Raw genomic sequence first — 24,921 nt, forward strand, 5'->3', positions numbered from 1 at the left:
ACACTAACTGGAATTTCCAATAAAAGATATCTATCACCATTAAAAAAATAAGAGGAACAGAATTAATCAACCAAATTCCCCGACTAGTTTACAAACTACATACAAAGGAAAACAGCCATCACTGTGAACTGAATACGATGACTAAGGATCACTTTTGTACCACAGAAGTATTTTCTTAACATCAGTAAAATATGTTAACTAATATTATATTTAGTTAGCTGAACTCCTCTAGGGATTAAAGGCCCACTGTGCCTAACAAAACTTTGTCTTGAAACAGACTAGCAAATGTTATTTTAGTACAGAGTATTTGATAGCTAATCATGCTATAAAACTATAAAATAAAGTTGTGTTTATTGGTACAATTAATACTTCCATAGCCCACAGGGCTACATAAGAAAATGGGGGGGATGAGGGAGTTCAGACCAAGGGGGGTGGGGTGAGAAACGAGGGATTATTGGCAATAGGGAAAGACCAGGATTGAAGCAGTGGATGTGACTCACAGGGAACTATTATTATTATTCCAGTTGCGACCAAGAACACCATCTCCATCTGGGAGTGCCAGAGAGAGAAAAAAGGCAAATGCTTCACGTAGAAGGAAATTCACCCCCAACCGGAGCTGAACGTGTGCTTGAAGATTTATAGAAGGCCACGAAGCACTAACACACCCGTACCCAGCACGAAGAGCACCCCCGCCCGATTCCAATAAATATATTCCCTAAGATAATGCAAACCGCAATTCTTTCCCACTGCCTGAATTTGTTAAAAGGTCTTCCAGCTAAGAATAATCTGGAGCAAAGCATAAGAGAAAAAACATTCTGGGATGGAACAAACATATGCTTGAAATCTAGCTAGCATGTTAATGGTGGTTAATATGTGAATCAAATTAGGAATGTAAACAACACTAGCACTCGGAGCCTATGCAGTGACTTCCTATTTTCATTATTACAGCTTTGGCATTAATAACCAGCAATGGCTTACAGTTGCCAAAGGCTTCTCCTGCACTACAAATATAGGTTACTGTATACTAATGGATAGCAAATGTTTATAAGCCAAAATGTCTAGTGCTTTCATCTTGAATTAAAAAAAAATGCACCTGAGGACAATAAAGAGAAAACCGTGCAAATTTTGATAAAATACGATTTTAAACCACTTTGTACTAGTCTAACCAACCTCTACGCAGGACGTGATGATGGAGAATAAAGTCAGAAGTTTACCGTGAATACCTTCAGAACACCTTTGGGACGTACGTTTTACACACAGCCAGCTATAAATCTCCAGTGATTTACGCGCTGACCCACAGAACCGAAAATCGCCTTTGGTGTAATGAACTATGCCCTAACGCTAAAGGAGTTCTGCCTACAGAGACCCGCCTGGTTCTCCTAAAGCTCCGCAGCCAGTCGGCACCAAGGCTGGCAGCAAAGCTGCTGCTCCAGGTTTGATTATGCTTCCTCCCTTGCTTTGTCTCTCCCATCTCGACCAGGAATACAACGGGCAGCTCTTCCATAGGTTTTGCAGCAATGTGATGTGCATTTCTGAGGGTGATTAACTGCATATAAATAATTTTCTCGTATCTAAGGAGTGCCTATAGTTGTGATGACAAAAAGGAGAAATTAATGATAAACAGCACATGGTGTGTTTTTGTATCCTTATCTTAAATTCCAAGCTGGATTAAATACCTGAGAACTCTGCTAACCCCACCTCGCGTCACCGTATGGGATTTGTGATCGTTACTTACTAGTCCCATAGCACAGCCACCTGAAGGTCCCAGTCCAAGCATACGTTTTAGACATTTTATCAATACAGAACAAAAAGCAGCCAGCCCCCCAAAATCAGCCTATGAGACTGGAAAGAGAAACTACAGGTGGCAAAAATAACACACAGACCTGCCAAAAACATAAGGTATCAGTGAGATAGGAATGATGATTAGTCGCGTGAGCGATAGGCCCACGCGCTTCAGGAGTGGCAGCGTCCTCAGATAGTTGCTAGATTGGCCATGGGCTCAGGTTAATATTTGTATTAAGGAGAAGCTGTCAGCCTCAATCAGGATTAGACCAATGTTGGCCTAGGTACTGTGCAAACAAGTAGTGAGACAAAAGCTCTTCTCAGCTGAGCTTCCTTCTAAATTACAATAAGTATTTGTATTATTACTACAAGTAATTGAAATTACAAACAGTATTCGCAGCACAGCATCTCTGAACAGTCCCCGGTGTTGATGGTGATACCAGTCTGCTGACAAAGCCGGTGCTAGCAACAATTAATACGCAGGAAGAATTGGTAGATGGTGATTTTTCTAAAATAAATGTTTGATGAGTCATTGCGTTATTTCAAAAGCTAAAAAATACACTTGCGGGATGGAAATAAACACAACTTTTTAAATGAACCTAATAACATGAAAGTAATGAGTTTGGAAAACAGATGTGGACGAAGGAAAGCAAAGGCTACAATACACTCCACGCAATCTGGGAAGGAATGATAAAAAAATTTACAAGCTGTTTTGAGTCCCGAATAAAAGGGGTAATCAAGGCAGGCTGAGTTATAAGTGGGAAGGGTACAGCATCCTGCAGCAGAGACTAAGCAGAACACCTCAGCCTTCTGTACTGTATGTCGAGGCCTTCCCGTGTTGCTGGAACTCCAGCCTAATTCTTGGTTCGGCAGTTCGTAATTCACATCACGTACTGTAAGGCCTTGTCACCCTTTCTTTTCCCCACGTTTGTTTGATCTTTTGCATTCTGCTGGAGCAGCAAACTGCTTGCGTACTTCTGTCACTGACAAACGTTGGGGCAAGAGGTGAAATAATAAGAAAAAAAATCAAATCAAAAGGTAATGCAATATCCTAAAGAAAGATACCTCGTTACAAGACAAAGTACACACAGAGATTATTTCCATGATGCCCACTTGCCTCTCCTGTTAATCATGATTTATGATAACATCTATGCAAGAGACCCATCGGTTACCGAAACCATGTTACTCTGTACAAAGTGGCTTCTCAAAATGGCACTGTGAGAAAGCTCTCCTCTGCAGTTGTTTTACTTTGCCTCTGAAAGCTTTCAAATTGAACTGCTAAAGTTCAGCCAGCATCTAATTTTAACCGTGAGTTCCAGGAGAGTAAAGCTGGTGGGAAGATTACAGAGTTCCTTGAAGCTCTGACCTACAACAGGAAGAGAGTTGTCAGCCTTCATGTCTCTCACTCTAAATCCCAAGGGAAACAACACTGGCAGAATGTTTTATAACACGTTCCCACTGTAAAATTTTGTATTTGAGAAATATGATGCTTACTCACTCCTTCTCCTAGACCTTTGGTGTGTCAGTAAAACCAGATGACCTTAAATGAGTAATTTTAGTTTTGCATTTACACTGTAGTTCGGATACTCAGGGTTCACAGGGTTCTGTTTACAAAATCACAGAGAACTGATATTACACAAGAGCAACACAGGCACCCACACCTTTAAAATATTTGCAAGGAGCTGGCAGCTTGTAGCAATGTAATAATGTCTTTTTTCTGCCTTCTCAGGTTAACTATGTAACTCAAGAAATACCCACACGGAAGGCTGCAATCTGTGATTTTCATAAGGAAGGCTAAAAGGCTTCTGTCAAAGGGCCAAAAAGCAGCATCTGTTAAAGAGCTCAGGAAAGAGAAATTAAAAATAAAATAATTGGATTATGATCTCTCAGCTAATGAAATCGGATACATTTCTCTTTTCAAGTCATGGATTTTAGACGACGCACAGTGATACAAGCCCGGTTCCACACTGCCACTGCCCGAAGGGTCACAATTTGAGGTGTTGCACAACATCGGGAAGCAAAGCAGGAGTGCGGCAGGGACACGGGATACGTTTTCATCCTGCCAGCGGAGAACAACCTTCCTGACAGTAATGAAGGTGTGGTGACAAATAACCAATAACTGGACAGGATATGAATAATAAATATGGGAAAACTGTTATTCCAGTAATAGGTCTTCAAGTACACGGGCAGCTGAAGGAATTCAGTCGCCCTGGAACGGCTTAAAAAACCCTTTTTTTCCCTTCATTCTCATTTCTCAGCGTTTCAGTCCCTGGGAATGATCGCTCCACAGCTGAAGCCCAATGAGTCAGAAGCAGAGGAGCCCCTGCAGCTTTGAGCAAACCCGCGTCCCGCCCGTCACCGACACGGCACTCGCGATGCGTGCACAGCCGCTGTGGGAGCAAAGGCAAGAGCGGCTCCCTCAACCTTCTCCTCTCCTCTCTTCCTTCGGATAATGAAAAACAGAAACACCACTCTGGGACTCAGAAGCCTCTTGAATGACCCAACAGTTGTTACAGACCTCACGTTATCTGCTGCTGACCCTAAATTGAGATGTCTGTTAGTCAGGGATGATGATTTTTGCGCTCATGAATAATTAGTTTTGCTGGTTTTAAGAAAAAAAACCAAACTTATCTTTTAATCAGAATCTAAATGAAAAATGCTAAAAGCTATTCCCTAACATCTGCCAGTTTAGCATAGATTTAGAAATAAAAATCAAGAGGTATAGTCTCATCTCAGGGAATTATGTGTTCAAATCCTCATGTATGGAGATGAGAACATAAGTGTTAACATTTAGAGTCTTCTGCTGCATATCCGAGGCATTAGGATGGCTTAATGAGTCACTGTCTGAAACCAGTAACAAGTTAAAGTTCCTCTCTCACATACAGACACGCACACGTTTAATTTTGTGTATAATTACTCAGTTCTGAGTAATGACAATTTATTAGATTTTTCCCATCAAACGTCCGAGTTGCTAATGCACAACATGTTACTAATACACAACGCTCTTTCCAAGAAAGGCAGGAGTTATTAGTGTACCAAGTGTTAAATGTAACCATGCATTTTATCCCCCCTCATCTCTCTGTAAAAATATTTTTGAAGTGAACTTAGTGGCTGCGAAAAGCAGATTTTTCTAACCAGGGGATCCATTTCTAAGGGCGAGAGAGCAGTTCGATAGCCATGATTACAGCCTGTACAAACGATCAGCGTTTACTTATACGGTCAAATAAAGCACGGCCAAAGGACAACTCTGTCTTGAAGGAGCGATTGGAAAGCAATCATTTTCCCTTTGCATTTAATAAAAAATATACTGCTGTAGCATTTCAGAAAAAGAAAAGCTTCTCTGCCATAATATTCTGCCTAACGCCTGGTGGGTTTCCAGAGAGCTGGCTGCAAGGTAGAAAGGAGGAAACGTGGACAACAGAGATATTGAAGAACTCCACGGTGTGCTAGGTCAGCAGTGCATTTCATTTTGACCTTTTCCTAATAGAATATAGCAACGAAAAAGTCACCAGGCAAAAGCGAAAAAAAAAAAATCCCAGCGGTTACGGTATTATGAACTAAACTAAATCTGTACCAAAGTGCCATAGTGATTCACGGGGGTAACGTAAGCACGTAAATAGTATTGCCGGGCTTACTGGGACATCTCAGCTTCTTTGGATTTTGATCCGTTAGCCAACACCAAAACCGACCTGTGCACGTGGCTCAGGCAGAGTCCCTCAGAAAGCCGGGGCCGCTGACTTCGGGGAGATGGAGAGGGAAAGGTGACAAAGCCAGTACAGCAACACACAATTTGAGGCTTCACTGGAGACCACACAGAAAGTTCCTCAACTGGTAGGATTTACAGAAACTTGGCACACATTACTAGGATTAATTAAAACCCTCATTATTGGTATTAAAAAAATCAGCAAGATTATCACATGGAGGAAATACTTAGGGATGAGAATGAGAATTTGTGTGATTACAAGTAGAGAAGAAATGCTTTCGGTGGATAAACTAACGCCACTTGAAGGGCAGGAGCAGAGCTCAGGTGCCCGTCCTACGCCGGCAGCCTCTCCGCAGCCCAAGGCGCCTCGATGGCTTCCCTCGCCCTGCACAAGCACGAAGCCTGGTGGACACCTCAACCCACGGGCCTCGCTCCACTCCCACCTCCTGCCATCCAAAAGCCTGTTAGACACAAGGCGGGTTGGAATGGAAAACGAGGCCTGGAGAAACGAGCCGACCAGCACCTCCCCTGGAGGAGACACGACCTCTTCCAACCTGCGGTCTCACAGCCCGGCCATGCCACCGAGCCGCCCACGCCTCCCCTCGCATGATGGTTCTCTGCATGTTCAATATGGATCTTGTTGGGACAACACCCTCGTACTCCTCGGATCCTTGACTGAGAGGTACAGCTCGCGCAAGGCCCGCGGGAAGGCAAGAGGACGAGCTTCCCGGGAGGAGGGTGCGACCTCCCCTCCCTCCGCCACCAGCGAGCTCTCCCCCGCTGAACGGCCGCCCTCGCCCTGCGGAGCCGATACTGCTAACCACGGCAAGGGGACCCAGCGACCGCTCGATTCCCATGCTTTTTTTATTTATCCATTTCTATTTTAAAAAGCAGCCTGTTCCCTTGGCCCCGGCATGCCTCCCTCCCCTCCGGAGCCCTGGGTTATGTGAAAATGCGTGTGCCAAGCGGTGGAGGCGTGGTGGAGCTCCTGGCTCGCCGTGACATGCTCCTGACGTACTGTGTGGTCAAGGAGCCGGGACTGGGGGGCCTGAACGAGGGCCAAGCCTTGCACTTCAGCTTCCTGACCTGGCAGCCATTCAGAGAGACCCTGCTAAGTGCTATTTCCTAAATACACTAGCTTTTCATAACAATCTTACCACATTGCTTTCCTTTACAAGCTCTCTTAAAAGAGAACTGGACTCCTTCTGGTTAATCTACACAGACTGCATTTGGAAGCCATCAGAAACTGAACTCTAAACAAAACGTTATTAATGTGTTGTAATCTGCCCTCAATGTTCCAGATGAAAAGAAAATGTTTTATAGTTTTGGAGTATACATTTTAATTGCCTTTTAAGAGTGCATATACTTTTAGTGCTCTCTGTTATAAAACTGCAGTATCTGTTTCTTGATAACTGTTGAGTGATCTCAGCTATTTTTATTAGGTTTTCTCCCCCACCCTGGTCCCCTTCCTTGAGCTACGACCACTGTAAGGCTTTTTCAGACCGTTCCTGATATTAGGCTGGCAAACGGTTTCAGTCTAAGATAAACTCCATTATAAACAACTTCTTTACCACATCCCCTCGCTATAAAAACAGTCGGATCCAGAAAATTAGTTCTTTAAATGAACTTAGAATGCAGCTACACTTTTGGTAAAAATCTGATCTAAATAAGGGCTAAACCGAATTTCCCAGATTTTTGGCCCTTCCCCGCTTGGTTTGCTCTTGGTGCCTCGTTCCTGTCGCGGCTGGAAACGCTTGGCTCGGGAAGGGCTACAGGAACTCGGAGCAGAGCCGCGCCGGCGAACCTCGCGGCGGCCAGGGGAGACGTTACGGCTGCCCCCCGCCCCGCCACGGCCGCCGGAGCTGGCAGACGGCGCCCAGCCGCATCTCAACCCAAGCCACCGAGAGAAGGTGGGTTCGCGGTAAGATCCCGCCTGAGCTGTCAGCCCCGAATCGCCTCGCGATGCAATTCCCTGCTGGGAGTAGGGAGCAGAGTCTACGAGGTTTTATCGTGCTGAATAGCCTTCCCTTGAAGCAGATGCTGCCTTGTACGATAAGGTCTTTTAGTACTTCTGGGATAAATGGGAAGGGGATCACAAAGTTACCTGGCACGCTTTCTGGGTATCTCCTTACTAGAAAAGTACTTGATAAAATAAATTGAAATCCACGGTCATAAAACTAACCATGGATTTTGTTATTCATTAAGTTGCAGTTTCAAAAGAGTAAGGGAACCCTTAAAAATACTCCGTTTCAGGAAATATCAGGCATCTGGACATCACTGTTATCGTATTTGTATCAACAAATGTGCTAGAAAAGAACGGCTCTAGCTATCCAGTTTTACATATGCACTCCTCAAAACACCAAAGCCTGCTTTCCTAGTATTTGGTTCTTACACAGCTTCACTACTAGTTTCTTTTCAAGATTATTAACTTTGCAACCCCCCAACATTAACTCTAACTCCTGTGATGTCTCTAACACCTCTCTAATACCTTTTTGACTTGCAAGATATTATTACTTGATACAAGGCAGGCCAGGATATTTCGCAGTGGGAACTGCATTCAGTGCTTGGAGAGCAACCACTTTTCAAAGTTCTCCTCTTATGCAATTAAAATATTTTAAATGGCAAAGCCCCTCTCTCACATTGGATTGGGATTCACATAATGCAAGTGAACTACAGTTTGCCATTGCTCTTTTAGTTCTTTTTATCTTCAAAATTATCAGCACTTGTAATTTTTTTAATGTTGTTTTTAAAAATATTTTTCAGTATGCAGATGTGCTTGTGAAGATTAATGGACTGGGAACACTGAAATCTTGTATTAATCAACTACAGGGAAGGCAACTGCTAAGTAAAATTTTCCATAATGCTGCACGCATGAGTTTAACCAGCATCTCTGCAAGCTGCAGAGAAAGCCTCCCGCGCCCGGCAGGATTTCTTCTGGGCCTTCTCTGAGGCAGCTTTAACTTAAGTTTTGCAACGATACCAGTCATGGACGACTCTTGCTGCTAAAGCGGCTCTCTCAACACTGAACAAGCCACACCATGGGGAGCCCTGTCAAGTGTTTATCATGGTCCCCGTTACTACAAATAGCCGATTTGTTCCATGGGCCAGTTAATCTTTTGGCACTGCGATGGCAACAGTCATCCCTCGTTGGAGGCTCATCCCTCCAAAGCGCTCCTGAACACCGGGACCTCAGGCCAAGGGGTGCAGAGCTGCAAGAAGTCCAACACCCGCAAGAACCAGCAAAGTTATCCTCAAGATCATATTCCAGCCCCATTACCTGGCAGAGAGAGTCCCATCACAAATGCTTTAAATAAAGATTACACGGAGAGAAATTTGCTTTCTGTAACAAGACAATGCAAAAAAACCCTACCCCAAAATACTGACTGGAACCCAGCATGTGTGCACACATTTAATTAACGGCTAGGTTAATTACACCAATTTCATTACCAATTGGATCAGTTTAAACCTGCTACATTGAAAGTAACTTGGCAGACAAAAATGTTACCGTAATTACAAAAACAACTGGTTTCTTGAATTAAGTAATTCCACCAATTAAGTAATTCCACCATGTGTAAAGCAAACCCAACCTTAGCCATTGGTGTAGTTTTGACTCATTTTCAGCAACGTGCTACTTCTCAGTGCTGATGTCCATAAAATCCAGCACCGTTACTCACAGGAATCACTTCTGAGGGTGGATCTATTCACGCTGGTTGAAATAACTGAATGGAATTTGCCGAAGTGATGGGAAAACAAGTTCTGTGAAAAGGTCCTGGTAACAGGAAAACTTACCTAAGCTTTCAAATGCTGCTTTTTGGTATAAACCTTTGAGGCTTGAAAAGTTTGACCACAGTTTAAAGAATATCATCCTTGCTTCAAACCTTTCTACTTGGGATTGCTACAAAAAGCAAAAATTGCCTCCAGCAGCACAAGTCTCCAAATAGCTCTGGATTTGCCAAAACCAGAAAGAGTTGGACATCTCACAAGAAAACCTTGTTTTCACTGATCATGTTAAATAGGTTTGTCAGGGCAAACTGTGGTCAATGATAAAGCTGCTGGCCTATGATCAGCTCACCTCTCACCAACAGGTACTACTCAGATCAACTGAAATTACTACAAGGAATAAATGTGAGTAAATTATGCGATTCTACGAAATAAAAAGGTAAAAAACATTTTATCTTCTAGTTTTAGCTTCCTAAACCAAATAGAAATCCTGTAATTCTTTAGAAAATTAAAAAACACAAATAAATCCCTGGCTTTGATGGCTGACATTTTCTACTCAAAGCCTAGGGACCTTTAGAATAAGTATTGCTAAGAATGTGCTCTTGACAAGTTGCATGTTAATACTGATTGAACTGTTCCTATAGGCAGCAAAAGTCCTCAAGTGTTTTCTTCTAGAAAGAAATTACAGAGCTCGATTTGAAACAAAGAAAACCACAGGAATTATATTTAGCTGTTCTCTATATCACACAGTTTCATCTCTAGGGTGTTACTGCCATCACGTCTGTAATAAGAGATTTCATATGAAATTCTGGAAGTCAAATAACGTCCCACCTATCAATACATCTAATACAAATTAGTAGCAAGAGGCTATCTTTCCCTACATATATTAATGCTGAACACTTATCTGCTGAAAGAAGCAGATAAATTAAAAAACACTGCAGTTTGTAAAAGAGCACTGCTTGGGAAATAACCTTTTGAGCCACTGGAAAAATTCTGTGTTCAATCAACTTTATTTCCAGTACAAAGGCAATTAGATTTTTCCCATCAGAAATCAGATGAAGTAGTAAATTAAGATTTGCCAGTGATGGGAATTCTTAACTTGTGGCATAAATAAAATTTCCTTATTATTTTCGGCTATGGTCATCTATGTAAACCTCCATTCCAAACATAATTTGTGAGAGAAAAAGATGTATTACAGAGTTATCATAGATACCTACATTTAAATTGAATTTCCCCCTTTCTTTTTAAGCAAAAGCTACTTTAATTAAGCTTAAAACAACAATCAGCCCACAAGAACCAACAGACTTGGCTGCTGTTCCATTCACCCAAGACTAAGACTGTACTCAGAAATCTGATTTAAACAGAACCCAAACCATTTGCATCCCCGTCAGCCTCAGAAGGGCTCCAGCTATTTTTGCGCGTGTGCATCAAGCATTCCTGAGAAATCAAAACACAGATAAAAATGCAACTTTTGAAGTGGTTCTTGTACACTCAAGGAAACCATTTTATAATGCGTAATACTAATTAAAATTAAATAAATTGAAGATAATTCTGCTTGTTATAATGCATCTGGAGCATCAACAGTGGCTCCTGTAGCAATAGCCTCAGCAACGAAATAGTTCAAAATCTATTCATTCTTTTTTCTTAAATAATGGGCATTTTCATGAAAGGTTTTATCTTTTGACTTCCATGATCGATTTAAACCCTCTTTACAGGAAACAGCCTGACAGCGGCCGTAACAGGCAGATCGTGGTCTCCTGCAGCAGCTACAGCACATCAGAGTGGAACGAGGGACAGCGTCTCCTTTCCCTAGCGGGAATGCGCGACAAGAAATACTCTTTTCTTTCCCAAGTATAGCTCTGTCTGATGAAATTTTACTGAGGATCTCTTCTCACTTTGACTCATACACCATGAACTTTCTTTTCCTTCTCTGTGATTTAATCTGAATTGTTTTAAGGTTAAAGTGAAGATTAATTCACAATAAATCCATGACGCAAGAAAAAGAAAGAGGGTGGGAACTATAGTTCAGAAAGACCTCTGCAATGGCAACTAAGTCCTGCCCTGCTTCCTCCTCCTGCACTCCCTTGCGGCCAGGAATAAATCTACCCAATAGAGGAGGAGGGAAAAAGAGAAGATGAATTAGATAAGACCACTGATGAGAAAAATTAAGACAGGCAATAATTTCTGAATACAATATTGGCTACCTAAAGTCTGATCCAAGACTGTTTCTTAATTAGTGTTTTAGAAAAGATTTGAAAAGCAAGGCTGCTGGACTGGACTGAAACTGTCTCTTGCAGATACAGCATGTTGCTCTCATTTATCCATGGATCATTCCTGTTGACTACTTCTTGGCAGCTGAAAATAAATTCAGACTGTCTGAAGACAGGTTCTAAAATTTTAGATTCCCTCTGTCAACAGCTAGGTGATCATCTCGTCTGCAATACCTAGTGGATCAGCTAACCCTTCTTTTCTGCTTTACTACCATTGGTATTTTCTTGATGGGTATTCCAGGTACTACAGACATTTGTGTCTAGGTTGTAAACATGGGTCCCTTAAATCAGCAAAGCACTATTTCAATCATCTCACTATGGCATAAGGTGAATCTGTTCAATACAGGAAAAAAGCAAGGACAGCAGATGTAATAAATAAAGTATTTCTTCTGGCCAGAAACCAAATACTGTTGCTTGAAATTAAATACTGTCATGCAAAAGACTAGTCAGGGACATCCCTACTTGTTCTCAATGGCACGGTTAAGAACTAAGCAAAAAGGAGATCACTGGGGGAGCGCAGAGCAAGAACCAGACTCCTTCCCACAACCGGGAGAAGAAGCCCTCGACTGCCTCCCATACGCACGGCAGGTAACCTCCGAAGGAGACAAGTCCAAACATTTGCCCTCAGAATCCAGGTTCTGCAGCGTTACCTCCCGCAGGCTCAATGGTCCCCAACAAGGGTCAAGAGTTTTATGGAGAGCGGCTGATGCCCGAAGTCCTGGTACAGAAAGAGAAGTTCTCCCTTGAGCCACGACCACGGAAAACTTTGAGCGTTTGACTATAAAGCCCTCGCGTTGGGCTCTGTGCCGAGCATGGGGCCGGCACAGCCCAGAGCTCAGGGCGATGAGAGGGCAGGTGGTGACCGGCGCTGCACCCACCCCAGCTTTCACGGGCCTGCGGCACACAAATACTCCTTTTTAAAATAGCTACAATTTAAAAGGTCATGTTGTAAAGTCATTCGATTAAAATAGTAATAAAAGAGTAAACATTAACTCACAATTTTTCCTTAGGTCTTTCTTATTTCCAGTTGGTATCATTCCTCCCAGACTAAGTTGCACCTTATGAATCTGCAAGTTTATCTTGATTAAAAATCTTTAACTTCTCAGTTTTCAGTGCAAGAAAACTAACGTCCTTCCATTCAAAAATGCCTTCTCCTTGCTCTCATAACTCCCACGGTATCTCACTTGCAGCAGTCACGTATTATCCATATTTTTTGTCACTCCTGCGATAAAAGTACACTGAAACATGGTAAAACCGTCACAATAAAGGAAACGAACTTTTTCACACTTTAATGAATGCTAGTTTTTATACTAGGCAAAGAAGACAAAAGATAAAATTGCTGGTATAGCCTGGTAAACATTATCTAGCTGGTGGGATCTTGCAAACATTCTGGATAGTCTTGATTGCTTGAGTTTCAATCGTTGTTACTCAAAAAGGTTGTCAGAAAATGCAAACAATACACACTTCCTTAAAAAAGAAACTGAGATAAACCTAGACACAGAAAAACCCACCGGGCAGATCAGGGAGAGCTGTGAATTGGCCCTGCTCCATGTGCATTAATGCAAAGCCATCGATTTGTTCTAGGTTAATGCTGAGGATTCTTTGTTTCATTTTAGGAAAAGAACTTTCATTTTCTGATTGGCAACCAGAGCTCTATATTACACAACCAGAAAGCCAAAGTTTGGCTTCGCAAGTGACTAATCAAAGCCAATCTCTGGCGGTAGGATGAGAGAAGGGAAAACAAGTCTGGAATGGTCAACAGCAGTTTGTTAAAATGAAACTCCCTTCTGCCTGCCCATCCCCTGCCAGCTGCCCGCCCCAGGACCGCCATGGGACAGGCAATCTTGCAGGCCTCGGGGGGGGTTAGTAAAAAGTTTGCTAATGGTTTGAAAACAGTATTGAAGACAGTTTTCCAGCTCATCTGAGAGGTGAAAATCAGGCCAACTCTAGGGACCACGTAGATCCTAGACGGTCACAAGCTTTTTTCATAGCAACAGGAAATACAAAAAGAAGAGAAATTCAAATGAAAACACAGCAATGCTGTCAAAAAGGCAGCAGCAAGATAAGGGAGATCAAACAACAAATTGCTTATTGTGTTCTTGTTCCTTATCGCAGAGAAATCCTGGAGGATAACGAACGTCCACTACCAGCGCCACAGCATCCATCCGAGTGCTGGCAGAGCAGCTCCTTTTGCCCTACGTCCTCCGGAGCACGGATACAACTGTTTAATCGTGTTTATTGGCCCAAAATAGCATGTCTAAGCAGTAACTGTAATATTTGGCACTTCGTTCTCTGTATTCAAAGAGTTAAGCTATGTCCTACAAAGATAAAAATCTCCACTTTTATTATTTTGTAAGGCTGCCTAACAAATGAGGATCCAGCTGTAATTGTAACATTCCAAGCTCCGAAAGCGCCAAGTTTTACTAACTATAATTTAACTGGTCCAGTTGATGCAGTCCAAATTCTTGTTTGGATAATCAGCCTTTGTTTAAATATGTACCAAAAAAAAGAAAAAAAAAAAAAGGCATAGGCCAGCATTAGCCTCTAGGCATGTCATGTGAGCTTATTACCCCGAAGCTTGCAGTAGCAGACACTCATGCACAAGAGGGGGATTATTTTGCTAGTATTACTGTTACGGTAACATATAATCAGACCTTCACCCCCCAAACCCCCACCCTTTTTCTTTTCTTTCTTTTTTTTTTTTTTTCCCTCCACAATTCACAAGTCTTCTTTCCAAGTTCAAATAAAGTTTAAAGGTGAAAAGGTCGAGAAAGTTTCATGACTGGCTGTTGAAAGAGGGAGAAATAACCAGGGTCTCCAAGTTTGCATATACTAAAAGCTCAACAATTTTGTATTTTGCTGCAATTCATAACTGTACAAATCCCTTTTGTTGGATCTGTTTGGACTGAAATTAAACACTTGTTAATAATTTATAACTTAATATAATTAGAAAATAATAATAACTGTCAAGTAACTACATTCAATACATAAAGCAACTTGAGTGGCTCATTAACTTATTTGTCAAAGCAACAATTTCTATATATTTTAGCTTATTTCTACTGGGAAGAGCGGTTAAAGAGCCACCCAGCTTGCTTGGAAATCATTTCTCCACCAGCTGGGAGCAATTCCTAAATTGCTGCACCTCACCCACATCCAAGTGATGCTGGCTCATTTTAAAAGCAGCTTAAGTCTGACTTCAGGAGGTGCCTTAGCAGAAACGGAGGAGGGATGGCCAAAGCATTACACTGCTACGCAGACCAAAAAATGCATCCCACAGCAATATGCTGCACATCATTTGCTCTAAATTTTACATCTGAATGAAAGCGTACCAGCGTTTGGCCAACAAACTGACCATCAACATGAGTCACTTCAGAAACAGAAAAGTCTGAATTCTTTATATATGCTGGTAAGGGACCTTAGCTCAGTCAAGCACAAGGGCCGGACCCAAAGCTGCCTGACGATTCGGAAGGTGCTGCTTTCCCCATAGCTTAACGCAAACAGAAGAAATACTGTTGGTTTGGGTTTTTTTTTCTGAGGAGTAAAACTGATTTCTAAAATGCCAGCGGCCATGGTTCTCTTGGAAAGCAGAGTGCAGCTGCCTGCGCTGGGCACTTTGGGTACTTACATTTGACAGATATCAAAGTATTCAAATATTTTCCAAATACATACAGTTCCCCTAAATCATTAATATTGTTGCAAGAAATCTACTACGTTAAAGTGGAACAAAGCAAATACAACTGCATATATTGAGCCAGAACCTCAGCTGATTAAAATCTACGTAATCTCACTTCAATCATGTCAATATTCGTCAGCCAGAATATCCAGTCCATTCAAGATAAAAGTAGCCATGTAAATGTTCATTATAACTGATAAACTAAGAGCTGTGATCCTCTGACATCAAAGATCACTGAGCACCAGACAGATAATCTTTTTTATCACTCTTCTCTCCTTGTGAGTGCCTATGCCAATTCTATTTTTGTTGCATATTAATTTATGATGTTAGAAAATGTCAAATTTAAGTATACAAAGCAAGGAAGTCCAGATTAAAAAATTAGTCTCTGGTCTCAACTCAGCCAGTCTGTCCAATCCTGCGCTAGTGTAAACCGATTTGAAGTCACTGGTGCCAGAACAACTTGCGTTAGTCAGGGATCTGTTCTTGTTTGCATCTCTTTATCCGATATAATTTCTAATTTACTTACTGAATAAATCTCTTGTCTTTTCATTCCTTTCAACTCCTCCTCCTCCTCTCGATTTTGTTTCTTCTGTCCCATTGCCTGTAAACTGAAAACTGAACACATCTATTCACAGAGAACCATCTTGCTCCGGCCCAGCAGCTCCCTGCATCACCTCTTTTTCTCTCACCCAGTTCTTCCCTTCCTAACCTGCCCCTGGCTTGTTGCCATCCTTTGCCTGTATTTATTATCTATCTTTCTGTACTATTTCAAGGAAGGAGAGAAGGGCTTCAAATATTGCCCATTATTTAACAATCACAACAGTTCCCAGAATATTGTTTAATTCATGTTGAAGCTGAAGAGCTCCCCAGTTTCCTAATGTATGAATGGGCTGTGGGATCCTTTAAAGTGACCATGTACATGAGAAAGGCAATACAAGATTTTTTTTTTTTATTTTTTTTTTTAAATAAAAGCCTTCTACGCTTCTCTCGGAAATCAAATGGTGCCTACAGACGAACCAGAAGAAGATGTCATTCTGGCTAATTGGAGTAGGTCCTTATAATTAATCTTTTTTTAATTCTCTAATCATTAGTTAAATGTGAAAGGTTTCCTTTTTTAAAGTGAATCTTCTAAAACACATGGGAAAAAGATATGAATCGATAAAATTGATCTATAACATATTTTTACTTGAGAAAGGATTAGAGGGTTGGATCTTAACATTATATACCTAAAACCATTTCTTGTTCCACTGCCTTTATAGTTCCAAAAAAAATGTACCTTTTGGAGACAAAGGCCTTTATCCTCTTAAGTGCTGTGGATTTCATGCCAATCTCTCAATATAAAGCAGACTTCAGACTTATACCCAAGAGAAATGGTCTCGGAAAGATTAGATTTTCCACCACAAAATAAAACCCTTGTGTGGTGAGCCATAGCAGCTTCAACACTACCTTCCTCCTAAGTGCTTGTTCGACATGGAGAACCACACCCATCTCCTCTCCTCCAAAATGGAAGTGGTTTTATCATTCCTCTGCTGTTGTGCCAGCCAGCTTTTCCATGTGTAAAATTTCCAGAATTGTCACATGTACCTGAGAATCTGTAGATTTATCTATTTTTTTCTTATTCTGTACTGTTTCACAATACAGAAAATGGCATTGCTCTTAATATTAGTGTACAAAATGCATTCTCATTTGCGATGTAATACAGATAAACCAGTGTGAGCGATGAACATAACTGGATGAAAAATTCGTTTAAATCAGCAAGATATTTTTGCGAGTTGCCCATCAAAGACGTGCACCTCTAACGGGAATAGTACATTATAGGGGATTAATTTTGCTAAGTATGTAGCAGCTCAACAAAGATGAGAGGAAACTTTCTCAAACTACCCGTTTGGTCGAAAGGTATTTTATCAATCATCCCCATATTAGAAAACAAAGATTTTCAGGATATTTCAAAATCCATTGCCAGTAATAAAGTAGGACATGCAAGGAAAGGAGAGAAATATAGACTTAATACAATGTAGCTGCTGGGGATTAAATTTTAACACCACCAAAGCCACACAAAAAAGAACGAATTCAAGAGTCAGAAGATTAAAACATGTAGTCAGCTTGGGATTGGTATGCTACAGATGGGAACCTTCTTGACAACACACAGTTTAAATTCCAGTTAGGATATACTATGATTAAATGCTCCTAAAATTTTTGAGTACATCACTTTTTTCCTACCGGCTACTGTAACACAAAAGACATCTCTTGCAAACATACAACTAGTAAAAAAAGTGCAAGTAAAAGCCATTTAGGTTTCCAGCAAAGACATAAAAGCAAAACAGCTAATGGACATCCAGGGTAGTCAAATCATTTCTGCAAAATCCATTAGTTACCAAAAGTTCTGGAGGGCTCAGTTTTTACAGTAAAACCTGTAAAAACTAAGTATCCAGTTTCTCTATTGGGACACTGAGGTGTGAAGATCCAAATGATGCTGGAACTGAACTTGTATATTTGAACCTTTTGAACTCCATCTGCCCTTCATAAATTACTTTACCACTAGCTTTAACATGTTTCTAACCTAATGTGCTAGAAAAACAAGGAATCATTAAAATAACTGAAAACGCAACTAACTTTATAACACTTCCAATGGAATTTGTCTTTGTTCAAAAGACACGCACCTATAGCAGAACTGCGGGATGAGAAAAAGCTTCCAGATAGTCCAGTGGAAATAACATCTGTCTTCATGCTACTGAAAAGAAAGCTGCAGACCCCCCTCCCCAAACTCAAAACCATTTAAAGTAAATGAAAATTGCACTGTACAGAAACAGACAGTCGCTCCTTTCCATCTGGAAACGCTGTCAAATGGCAGCAAATTCCACAAAATTCCCAGCTGATACAAGAAGTTAATTTTGCATCTCACACAATCAACACAAGCTAGCAGCAGCCCTCTGCTCAACATCCCATCAGCAGGAAAACATTTCAATTTTTCTTCCATCAGAAGTACAAAGCGGTGACAAAACAGAGGCACAGAAGAAGCATCGAGAACACGCTGTCGCCTGAAGAGCTATTTTGCTGTTCCCTTTCGCCTTCCCCGTTATTCTGCAGGACGCGGCTGCCACGCAGCAGAGGTAGCAGCCAGCAGCGCAGGGAAAGCAGTGCACAAACTGCGTTTTGTGAGGTTACATCCCTGCCTAATACAAAGTGTGAAATTTATATCACTCGGATTTATAACAACTGAACAGTTAATTGTATTTTTTAAAATAGAAAAACTTCAAACAGCCCTAAGTTTTCTACGGCCAAATCTTACCGGGTGTGAGCTAAGACAGAGAAGGGCACCGCCATCCCCTCTGGCTCCTAACGAACCTCCGCAGCAGCCAGGCAGCAGAGCGCCTAGTAGAAACATTTGAGTGTGGCGAGGAATCTGGGCATCACTTGCCTCAAATCCCACGGTCCCATGCTTCCAGCGCTTAGGAGATACGGTTGCACCTTCAAGCATGAAGAGCAACGCTTGCTTCACTACTGGGGAGCAGAGCAACTGCTGGGCCCAGCGCGTGTGGCCCCAGTCATGGATGTGCCACCTCAGTGGAGAAGGCTTCGGTCAGCAGCGGGGACCACATGGAGATCCTGCAGGATCCACTCTGGCACGGAGGACCCATCCGTGGCTCTGTGCGGGTGCAGATGACTTCTGGAGATTCTCAGGCCCTCGGGGATCTGCTCCCCTCCCTTCTGTACAAGGCAGATCTTGGATGTTGGCTGGTCTGGCTGCTAACCTAAAACCTGATGCTGGGTATTTTACTAGCACCTGAGAAGCAAACCTTCCCCTAAAGAATTTACAGTCTTTTTTTTCTTTTAGAGGCATCGTCATCTTGACCCAGAACTCTAGGTTTGAACCTTGACTGGTGCAAAGGATACTACTCTTGCCATCCCCTCTGCAACTCCAAAAGCAAAAGCATCATCAAAAGCGGTGCAGTAAAATAAGCCCTTGCACTTCTGATAATTTCTCCTGCAAGAGCTCCGGCTGCGTTTGGTGTTACGCAGCCCTGGGGGTGTGCTGCTCCGAACAGCCCCGACTTCACAATGCAGAGGCAGGGGAGGGTTATTACTGCATCCCCAGAGAAACAAAGAGGAAAGATTCACGCTTCCTCTGCAGGGGTGGTTGAAATAGTTTAGATTTTAAAAATTAATCCAACTTCAAGACAATGCCCATAAAGCTTCTTAATTAATTTTAAGCTGCCTTAAGCTGAAAGAAGAGATCCCACAGGAAGGCTGGGGAAGGCTAAAGGAGGGAACCCCGGTAAGATGGCAGCCCAGCTGCTTAAGCACAACGTTAACTTCTTTCTGTTGGACATGACGCGCACACACACAGAGCGAGCAGCTTTCTCATCGTTATTTTTGAGACTGTCAGTGTGTTTATAGACAGTCAACCACTGGGATTTAGGAGAAAAACTACGACTTTATTTGAAGTCCAGGAAGAATGGAAAGACTGGTTCACAAACAAGACAGCACGTTGTCATAAGCAAAACAATCTGCAAAAAAGATATTACTTTCTCCTACACCTTTCCTGCCTGCAGAGAGAGCTCAGCCTTCAAAGCTGTGTGCCTGCCTGTACAGAAACTCTTCAGCTCTTGCCCTGCTTTCATAAGGACTTTCCTTGGGTTCAGGAAAGTCACCTCATTTTTTTTTCTGTCTCAGATTTGTCACTTAAAATTGAGGAAACTGCCCGTCTCCCTCTCAGAGGAAAGCTATGAGAAATAATTAACGCTTTCAAGAGGTCAGCTAGTATAAAAATACTTACTGCTTTTCTCTTTGGATTAAAATGTTATCATATTGTATCTGGACACTGTATTTCAATTTCTCTCTTAAATCAACTTGCTAAGCAGCAAAGGGACACAGCAGCTCCCATTCACAGGTCACCTCAGGTCTCCTGAACCAACGATGCCCCGGGGTTTTAGCGAAACTCAGGAATTCCAAAAGCAAAGCACATTGCCCTTAGTACATAAAATGCTTCTGATTCACAGAATGACACAAATGTACAAGAAAAAAGGATGTCTGATTATTTTTTGTAATGGATGGCTTTTAGATGGACAGAATACACTTACGCATTTCTTAAACCACCAAACAGCAAGTGATTTTTAACAATGGGCTTGTGTGAAGTGCTACTTGCTTATCAAAAAGACTCGGAAAAAGAATTTCAGGGGTTGAACTCTCGCTGCTTTTTAAGTCCCGAACAAAGAATAAGATGCTGTAGCCGCACAAGTGTGTGCTCCTTCATATTGTGGGAAGGCAGCCTGTCCAAACTGCCCATGCTCTGAGACACGATGCTACCGCAACTTTTTAATACTTCAGATTAATAAAGTCGTATGACATAATTTGACATTTCGAAATAAAGTGAGTAAAAAAGGAAAATGACAAAACTTTCAGAGCGATGTAGTTTCCCCATGGAAGTCCATGTCACAGTTTGCCTGTTTAAGCAATAAGGAATGAGATGCGTGCAATCTAGGGCACAGTTAAATGTGTACTTGCAATTTATGAAATTACCACCTCCGTTAATTATCAATCCTAACGAGATGTGATAACTGGCAATGTGAACACTCCCAGCCATATGAATGAACACAGGTGTTCAAAGACATGATCACTGAAGATCATGTAAGTTAACCTATTTTACTTCCCACCTGCATGAAGAAAGATTTGTGGGTTTGCATTCCCTCCCAGCGCAGACTGGCTTTCTTTTCCTTGCTTCCCAGCTCGGAAATGAGCCGTGTATCATTTATAGACTTTCAAGGTTTGGTAGAGCACTTTCTGAGGATCACTTTGGAAAATGGTACCACATTTCAAGCCAGAGGAACGCAGGTATAAGCCTTTAAAAAAAGGCCAACAACCAGAGCGGTCATCAATAATTTTTGTTTAAATGTATTACCAACATAACCTAGAGTGTTTCAAATAATCGAAGTATCTCACTATCATGCATGGGATCTACAGTCATTACATCTCATAAGCTAGAAAAGACCTACGTTTCTGACATTAACCAAACAGTAGACAAGGAACCAAACCCAAATCACAGCAACAACCCCCTCGCCAAACCCAGGGAATTTCGCTATTCCAGGAAGCAAAGGTATGCATATCCAAGTTTTTATCCCTTGGAGCTCATTGGCTTTGGAATCACAAGCAGCGTCAACAGGTAAACGCACAGGCTGATCTCATCCAAGGGCTATGGGCTCATCTGTCGGGTACCTTCCACAATAGCAGAGATCGGCCCTGCCTGATGCAAACGTTAAGTCACAAGAATAACATTACATAATGTGCAACAAAATGTTAATTTACAAGAAGGCAAATCTAATGCTTTTTTTCCTTTTGGAAGCCCGGTAGCATTCTAATACATATTACACACACAAGATGGCATAAATGAATTAAATATTTTTTAAAATATTTTTGTACGTTATGCCTTTTTAGTTTATATTTTGTTTCACTAGTTGATAATCTTAGAGACGAGAAAAAACATGCTGCTGGTGAAGTACTAAATCACACCAAAAGAGCTAAGGTTTTTGGATGAAACAAGAAGCTGATTACACATGCACCGAGTATACCAGTCACTAAGCGTTTCTGGATTGTAGGGATAAGATACTCTCTTTGCTTATTACTGTCTTCTTGATCCAAAGAGATTTAAGCAACTGTTTTCAATTAGATGTTTTTAAGCTAGTAAAACTACATCCATAAAGACATATTTATAGAACAACTTAAATCTAGAAGAATTGAAACGACTACAAAACTGATGAATTCCACCCCCCCGCCCCCGAATCATTTACTGACCATTAACGAGCAAAAAGCACTGCAATTTTAAGAATTAATCCACTGTCGCAAAATTAAATCAGATACACTAGTAGGGATAATGACAAACTGGTGGCTCCAGCGTTGTCAGTTTGCGGGCGATACAAGTTCAAGTCGTCTGTGCTAGTGGCCACTCTGTTGGAACAAACATGAACATAAAAGGTAACATTAAAAGTGCAGCAGCACCAACTGAATCAATTCTGTCACTGAGGATGCAGAGTCGTAATAAGTGGCATAGGGTCAATATTGCATTTTAGAAATGATCTGGCTAGTTCCAAGACTGCCGGACCTCAGTACATGGAAATAAAGGAAGACACAGCAATGAAAGTAAATGAAAGAGAAACGATACTCATTCCCCTCTAAATTCCTGAACACAAGAGCCCAGCAGTGTGGCTTTGCTACACATGACTGCTTTCATCCCTGTTAACCTATGACGAATATTCCAAGATTTACAGGAACAAAACTGAGCTTTGATAGTTTTCATCTGACAGTTACTTAAATAAAATTTGCCTAAAAAACTCCGCAGCATGTGACTACAAGTATTTGCAAGATGAGTCGCCTTATCTCTAGTCACTGAAGAGTAAGCAGCAATGGCAGGGGCTTCCCCACGAGCCTGCTCGGAGACGGCCGGAGCCACGAGCAGGCACATCCCCGCCTCTGTCAAAGCCAGAAGCATCATTAATCGAGTATCTGCCAACATCTATGTCCTACACCCGACTGCCCCAGGGGTAGCTCTAGTTGGAGGCAAAATAACTGGTAAGGAAAGTGCTAGGGCCACGGCGGGGCAGGGGCAGCACGCAGCCACGCTCCAGCCCTGCCTCCTCCTGCTGCAAAACCCGGCTGAAGCAGCTCAAGTCCACCTGGCATCCTAAATTTCAACTTCCCTACACATTTGTGCAAGCCCAATTTGTTCCTACCTAAGCACATTGTCATGAAAACTTTTAAAAGCACATTAACAGTGGAGTGATTTTAAGATTCAAATACATCATTTAAACATACGTATTTTATACATCTAATACCTTTCAGAATCAGGCCATAAATACAAATAGATATTACAAAGCACGAACGAGCGCCTCAGCTTTCTTCTGTCACAGCGTGGCCTTCGCCGGGGGCACCCTGCACCATGGGCGATGGGTGCTGGGCCCAGCACAGCCCCACGCCCCGCAGCCTCCCCACGCTGCGCTGCAGATGCAGGCGATGCTCCAGGACAGCACGTGAATCTCACAACTAATGCACGAGCCTTCGCAGGGAAGCACGAGAGAGATTTTCTTTTCTGTTTTTGTTTTGTTTTGTTTTGTTTTGTTTTAATTAAGACCCTGCAGCCTACATTTGCTTCACATGCTGAAGAAGCACATGCTACATAAGGAAATTTTAGAAGTTATTTTAGGTGAATTAACCTAGAGAGTTACACACAGGGTCTAGTTTTAGGGAAACTCTTCAACCCTGAAGCAAGGAGGTGCCCTTTATTGGCTATGCAGTGCCTTGCCTGTCCTGAGACATGCAGGATAAAAAGAATTTGGTTTACATCTGCATCCTGCCCAATCTGACAGAGCAACAGTAAGCAGCAACTGGCAGCCGAAATCTGCTGAGCCTCGGCGAGCAGCGCCCGCCGCCCCGGCGGCCCCCTGCCCCCCCTCCCATCGCCTTCTGATCTTGGAGGAAAAGGGCAAAGCTGGGCACGAGCGCTGGGGGGAACCTGAGGTACCCTCCCTCCTCGCGAGCTAAACGGAAAAAAAAGAAAGAAGACGGAAAGAATTCAAGTAGTGACACAACCTGTGCAATCGAACACTGTTTTCTGTTCCGTGATGTTAAAGAACCAGAAAGCTGTAGCGATGCAGTCATGCTCTGAAGCTCTCTGTACGGATCTTGCTGCCGTCCAAACCTGCTCGGATAGGCAGATCGTTACACGCCTACTGAAATCACACAGTGCACCCGGATGAAGATGCATCACTACATCAGAGTCACCCTTTTGAATGAATGTGGCTCCGATTTCTAATTGGTTTTAATCTTGTTTACAACATCTTAAAAAGCAAGATTAAAAAATATTACATTTTTGTTAATGGGAAACTTGGTAATAACAAGGCTAGTCCAATGCCTTTTATTCACATAAGTGTCTTTCGCCTGGTAAAGCGTGGCTATTGTAAGAAAAAGTTACAGCATAAAACTAAAAGCAAAGTTTCATACAATTATATCCAAATTGGCTGAGCAAAACTATGAGATAGAAGTTCACATAAAAGCAAGCGAAATAACATGAACGGTGAAGCAGTAAACAGTTTTGCCTAAGGCACAACACTAACGCAAGACTAACTTCAAAGCATCAACTTCACCAACAAAGGTGACAAACAATAAGCGTAATAATAAACTTAAACCAGCACTCGCTCCCTCTTCTTCCCTTAACGAAGATCCAGCCCAACAGAAAGGAAGCCCCCGAGCAGCAGCGTTCTCTGGAGGCGCGCCGCGGCTGCCTGACCAGCCGCTCGCTCTCGCAGGACGAGAGGTGGGGAGGGAAGGAGAAGCGCCGAGGGCCAAGCGCGCTCAGGTCCTGTTCGTAGCGCTGGAGCCGGTGACGTGCCAGGTACGCCAAGCCTCTGGCGGACCGGCTCAGGTCATTAACGGGCAGGTATGTATGCATCGAACCCAGGGCTGGTGTAAGCTGTATCGATACGTAACGTCTGCAGTGTAGAAAACTTCACATGAACATATAGCTGATTATAAGGCTCTCCCACTTAAAGTGTGCTGTCAAACAAATACTGCTAATTCTGTAATTCCAAATACGAGGTTAGTACATCTTAGAAATTTCTGTTTTGATAATAGGTTCTGGAATTTAAAACAGATAATCCCCAAGCAAGTTCTGCTCTTGCTCATAAAACACTTTAAACTCTTTTTTTCATTTTATACATCAAACAACATACATAAACTAGATTACAGCATTTTGGCTACAAGTTTCTTCAAATAAACTAGACTGA

The 24,921-nt window shown here is 42.1% G+C and overlaps 1 protein-coding gene across 5 annotated transcripts in view; it reads right to left on the bottom strand.

Annotated features, from left to right (window-relative positions):
* The window catches only part of BCAS3 (BCAS3 microtubule associated cell migration factor), a 373,866-nt gene that overhangs the window by 91,788 nt on the left and 257,157 nt on the right, over positions 1–24,921 (bottom strand). Inside the window, exon 23 of one of the 5 annotated variants that reach the window (XM_082328355.1) lies at positions 22,045–22,090. The exons of the other annotated variants lie outside the window; for them this stretch is intronic. Coding sequence (XP_082184481.1) covers positions 22,065–22,090 — 26 coding nt within the window. The 3' untranslated portion in view covers positions 22,045–22,064. Of the gene's footprint in view, positions 1–22,044; positions 22,091–24,921 lie in introns of those variants that run through there. 5 annotated transcript variants of the gene reach the window in all.

This window comes from Platalea leucorodia (assembly GCF_965183815.1).
Source record: "Platalea leucorodia genome assembly, chromosome: 16".
NCBI lineage: Eukaryota > Metazoa > Chordata > Aves > Pelecaniformes > Threskiornithidae > Platalea > Platalea leucorodia.